The sequence below is a fragment of the Podarcis tiliguerta genome (genome assembly GCF_965153285.1).
Source record: "Podarcis tiliguerta genome assembly, chromosome: 2".
Classification (NCBI taxonomy): Eukaryota; Metazoa; Chordata; class Lepidosauria; order Squamata; family Lacertidae; genus Podarcis; species Podarcis tiliguerta.
Genome location: NC_139535.1, coordinates 32973883 through 32979882, shown reverse-complemented (window position 1 = coordinate 32979882; position 6000 = coordinate 32973883). Strand labels below are relative to the sequence as shown.

General features: G+C 40.1%; 1 protein-coding gene across 1 annotated transcript in view; it reads right to left on the bottom strand.

Annotated features, from left to right (window-relative positions):
* Positions 1-347: 347 nt before the first annotated feature.
* Positions 348-6000, bottom strand: part of LRRN1 (leucine rich repeat neuronal 1) — a 31095-nt gene continuing 25442 nt past the window's right edge. Inside the window, exon 2 of the mRNA XM_083425226.1 lies at positions 348-3645. Coding sequence (XP_083281352.1) covers positions 1308-3458 — 2151 coding nt within the window. The 5' untranslated portion in view covers positions 3459-3645 and the 3' untranslated portion in view covers positions 348-1307. The remainder of the gene's footprint in view (positions 3646-6000) is intronic.

The window sequence follows — 6000 nt, the reverse complement described above, 5'->3', positions numbered from 1 at the left end:
CAACATTTTGGAAGAATAACTTGTGTTGCCGCAGGAGAGCAATGGAGGAGAATTTGGATCACATCTAAATGTATGCATGCATTGTCCTACAGAGCAATCCTAAACCCATTTACTCAGTAGTCTGTCCCATTGAGCTTCATGGGCATTAAGCAACCTGCGATAGCTTGACTTCCTTCTCTTAATGAAAGATACCATTTGTTCCAGTTGGAATGTAGCTCATACACTACAGAAAGAAAAACACTAAACATGCTTTTGATGTGACTGTAACATAACAAGTTGTGCATCTGACATACAAAGTTTTTTTCTTCAGCAAACGTGCTTCCAATGAAATACCCATCCATAGATTGTTGGTTTGGTTGTTTTTTGTTTGTTTAATATATAAACCAACTGTGACTAAAACTCACATTTGATAAAACAGATTTTTTTTAGGAAAAAAATGAAATCTAATTTGACCCAGAGACCCACAATTTTATATAAGATTGGATATATTTTATGTCAAAACATAATCACCCATTAAAGCTGGTGATGCAACTAAAAAGATACATTATTGCAATTGTTCTAAAAAAAAATAAACAGAACAAAAACTATAATTTATTATACTTCTGTCTTCATTCTATGCCAGGTGTTGGTGGATTACACAGAAAAAAATTAAGTTTTCTTTAAAAGTTTCTACTAAATATAATAAAAGAGCAATTAACATTTAGTTTGTTACATTGAAAAAGTGTACACACTTAATTGCTTTGTTAGCTTTACCTAAGTCTCTTCAGCTATAAAAAAAGGAAAAAAACCTGTTGTTCATAGTCAAAAAACATTCAAATCAGTTGATACAACATTACAGTACAGCCAACTAACATTGTTCAAAATCTTGTCATTTTATCTCAAGTAAAAGAGTCCTTAGACCAGATTATGACAAAGCTGGTTTAATGTATTTTCAAGTTGGTCGAGTTAAGATTTTGCAGGACACTGTACTTTCTGTTGATGGCTTCAGAAGAAAGGGGTCATGCGACTTGTAAATCAAAGGGCAATCCCAGCCTTCCATTCCCCACCCAGCATTCGTTAGAACAGCATTGTTAAATTAAGCAGAACTAAAAAAAATTGGAAGCTAAGTGAAGCTGCCATTTGTGTGTGTCAAAACAATTGCGATACGCTATACTAAAAACATTTTGAAATATCCACCTGTCCTCACCACTCTGCCACAAAACCAGCAAAGTCAAAAAAATACAAAAGTCTTCAAACTTGTCACTTTTGCAGAATAAAGCAAAAAAGTCTTTGTGCTCCTTACTACCAGAAGCAAAATACCATCTGAGTTACCACATATAATAGCTTCTGGACGTGTCCACTTGAGTTGGCTTGGTTTCTGCAGTGCCCTCCTTGTCTTTTTCACTGTCACCTTCCCAGAGGTTAATAAGTGGAGGATACAGTTCATTCAGGGGAATGGAGGAGGTCTTTTGCATATACTTTTTCAGTGAATGGTGGTAGTTTTTCCTCTTAAACCTCTTAGCAACATAGACAGAAACAGAGGCAAGACTAATAACAGCAAACATGGATCCCATGACTGCAGCCAGAGCTGTGCTTGTTTCCTGGTCAGTAATCTCAAGGGAAAATGCTGCATTTTTTGTTGTAACGTTAACACAGGACTTTTGAGTTTGCTGATGGATGTTAGATACAGTGAGGCAGACTTCGTAATCTGTGGAAGGCTGCAAGTGTGTGAGGTTGTATTCATGCACATCCACCGGGACCCTAGCAGTATAGGTAATGTGAGGATTATCAATCTTCATTGTAGCGGATGACCATTTCAAGTTGGACGTCATTACGTTAGAGTTAACCTTCCAAGACACCAAGATTGAGTGAGATTCTGCTTGTTTGACATATATTTTCAGAACTTGAGTACCGTCCAGCAGTGTTCCATTCACTCGAATTGTAGCTACTCTTGTATCTGCTCCTTCTATGTTTTGAGCCACACATGTGTACCTCCCTGAATCCTCGGTCTGAATATTTGATATTTCCAGAGTCCCTTCACTGCTGAGCTTGTATTTGTCTGAAAGGGTTTCAGCAGTTATTTTATTCCCAAGTGGAGTTACCCAATAAATTTCAGGTTCTGGCTCTGCCATAGCCCGACAATCCAAGAAGACAGTCATGCCGATGTCCAAATTCAAATGATTTGGAAATGTGTCATGAGAAATCATTGGAAGACATTGCTCACTGGAATCCTGTATTAACACCTCCTTGACTTGCTGCCCTCTGTATTCTGGTGGCATAGCACAGAACATTGATAAGGGCTCCATGAAACGGATATTAGTCTTGTTTGAGTTTATCCAGTGGATGACACAGTCACACCTGAGGGGATTACTGTGAATGCTGATCTCACGCAAGTTTGGCAGGGATTCCACTGTTTTTTGGTAGACTGCATTCAAGGCATTATTGTTAAGCATCAGGCTTTCCAGAGCAGGAACATCCCGAAATGCTAAACGATGTATATAAGATAACTTTGGGTTGTTCGTTGCTTCAAGCTTGGTAAGTTCAGGAAGATTGTCTAGTGCATACCTGTCAACAGAGACCAGCTCTCCCATATTGTTGATTCCAAGTTCTTTCAACCGAAGCATGTTTTTGAAGTCTCCTTCTTGGATTTTGTGGATTGGATTTTTGTTAAGATCCAAAAATTTTAAATTTGGAACTTTCTCAAGTGCAAGCTGAGGAACTTTAACTAATCTGTTGTCATAAAAGGAGAGACTTTCAAGACTATCCAAGCCTACTAGAGCATTTCCAGGGATGTCAGTCAGGTACATACCAGCCAGAACCAGACTTCTTAAATTTGAGAGTGGCTTGAAATTCATATCTAATATCCCAATGACAGGATTTTCCCCAATCATCAGAATTTCCAAGTTGGGTGTAGAATCAAACCAGCGACTGTCAATAACTTTTAATTTGTTGGAATTAAGATGAAGTCTTAAAAGGTTCTTCAAGCCTGAGAACGCATTTGCAGAAATGGTACTGATTTGGTTATGGTTTATATAAAGTTCCTGAAGATTGCACAGATCCTGTAAGCAGTAATCTGTCATCTCCGTGATCTGATTCTCCTCCAGATGTAAAGTAGTGAGCTGAGTAAGATTTGACAGCCCCACGTCCTTTATACTAGTAAAATTATTCTGTGAAAAATCCAATTCTGTTAAATTGAAAAGCTGTTGGAGCTCATCAGTGGTCTTGGCAATGTTGTTGCTTTGCAAGAGAAGAACTTGAGTATCACTGGAAAGATTACTGGGGATTTTTGTTAAACGAAGATCGTTGCAGTCAACTGTTGTAGCTTCTCTATAGGTCGACTGGGGTGTAAACCACGGCCTTATCTCACAGACGCACAATTGTGGACATTCATTATTCGGTATGGAAGATGCACTAAATTGATTTACGAGTAATCCCAGAACCAAATGGCAAACCCTTAATGTAAAATTAATCCCAGCCATAGCGGTTTCCTAGTAGGTTCTTCTGGTTTACTACTTGCAAGTACTAGTAGATCAAATGCTTAGGCATTCAAAAGATGGAAGATGTTCTTGTTATTTTCTTGTGAACAGTTAGCGATGCGATGTCTCTTCACCAAGCCTCGTTCTTTCACTCTGCGGAAGCTATGTTCCTTGATATATTGGGATACATCTGAAAAGAAACAAACAGATATGAAATGCATGCCATGTATTTCCTAAATTAAAGCCTTCTGTCTTCTGGAGACTTTATTTTCAGTACACTATCATTAGAGCTTTTCTATATGCAGCCAATATTGATTTAATGAACTTCTAAAAATGCCTGACTATTACAAATGTTCAAAATTGCCATTCAAATATTCAGTGGTTTGCTCTTAATCGTAAACAGAACAGACAACATTTGGATTGGAGTTCAATGTCATAAAATATTTCCCCAACAATGGTATTTCACTGGTGTCTCTCCCCACACCGATTCTGGTCCCTCTTGACTTTGTTTACTCATGTAAACTGAACTGCTTCTAACTGCATAGGGTGACAATTTGGAGTAGTCTCCAGTGACATGATTGGGGAAAGGGGTTGTAATTCAGTAACAACAGAGCATCTGCCTTGCATGCTAAAGTTCCCAGGTTCAACTCCCAGCATCTCCAGGTAGGGCTGGGAGAGAACCCTGCCTGAAACCCTGAAGGGCCACTGCCAGTCAGTGCAGACTATATGGACCAATGGTCTGACTTACTATGAGCAGCTTCCTGTGCTAATGTTGTGCTTGCTTGAGTGGCCAGATGTTAACTTATGGAGATGCATCAGATATATAAGAACATGGAAGTTTCTATGGAGCTACTGGACCATGGATAAAGGAACCTCTGGTCCTCCAGCTGTTGCGGGACTTTAACTCTTCACCATCCCAGCCAGCAAAGCCAGTAGTCAGGGGTGATGCGAGTTGCAGTCTGACAACATCTGGAGGGCCAGAGTTTGCCCATCCCTCTACTAGTCCATAGTTATGTATTTCCAATCCACGAACACACACACAGTTAATAAATACTGTACAAATGAGGGATGCCCACTGACAAGATTTCCTTCCAACCCAATTCAGAGCATTAGAAAACAGTCTGTCTTGGTCCTAGTGCTTCATAAGTTGCCCAGTTCAGCTTAGGGTCCATATCTCCATTTCCCTGCCTATTCATTCTGGGAAATCAAAAGACGGCAATAACTTTGTCAGGAGTGGATTAACATTCTGGTAGAAGAAGAAGAAGAAGAGTTTGGATTTGATATCCCGCCTTTCACTCCCTTTAAGGAGTCTCAAAGTGGCTGACATTCTCCTTTCCCTTCCTCCCCCACAACAAACACTCTGTGAGGTGAGTGGGGCTGAGAGACTTCAGAGAAGTATGACTGGCCCAAGGTCACCCAGCAGCTGCATGTGGAGGAGCGGAGACGCAAACCCAGTTCCCCAGATTACGAGTCTACTGCTCTTAACCACTACACCACACTGGCTCTCTATTCCTCCACAGTGGATAAAGCCAGCCCAATTACAGGCAAATAGGTCCAGGACCCTGTTTATGCCAAGGACCTTTAAATGTGAATGATATTATCTATAACTTCTTTATTTTTAGGTAGAAATGGATAGATTTTGCAGCCACTCACATCTTCAGAGGGAATGAATCCCGCAAAATTTCAGCCGGAGTGGTTCTCCCATTGCAGTTTTGTGTTGGTTAAAAAAAAAAGGAATCCCTTGACCTCCCCATACATTTTGTGGGCAATTGGTCTGAAAACTTCAGACATGAGAGACGTGCCCCCTGGGTAAAGAACCTACCAAACTGCAGACAAATAAGCCTAGTGGGGGTTGTGCTAGGCACCTTCAAAGCTGATTTTGGGGAGGATTCATTTTCTGGGTGAAATCATTTGCTCTGAATACATGCCTGACCTGTCAATCACATTTGATTCTCCCTCTGCTTTCTCCCCACTTTGCTGCTTGCTGTGACTTCCCAACAACATCCCACGTGGGTGTGATTCTCTGTACAGTAAACTGCAAGAAATTACTATTGCTTTGAGCAAACAACTGTCTGCAGCATTTTGATGTCTGGGTCATCAAACTTGTGTAACTTTTTACAGATCCCTCTTCATTTCTAGCAAGACCAAAGTCCCTCCAAGGCACTGTCTCAGGATTCAATATTTGTCCAGATGTGATGCACACTCTATGCATGTGCACAATATTTGTGGTAGACTTAAACTGGCTATTTTGTTTCTACCCAAAAAGGAAATCAGCATCATTTTGCGAATTCAGTGCACTCTCTCTCTCCCTCTCATCATCTAAGCCAATTCTCAAGGGTTCCATATTCAGCCACTCCCCACTGTACATGCAGAGAAATTCATCTCATAAATATGAATGGGAAGCTTCTATAGATGTTGGGCGCTAGATGACTCCTAATAACTCTGTTAATCCACAAAGTATTTTTCTTCCTTTCAGATATCATTCACTAGTTTACAGTAATTGATTCCATGAATATAACTTCTATTCAGCAAGGAGAATGATTGT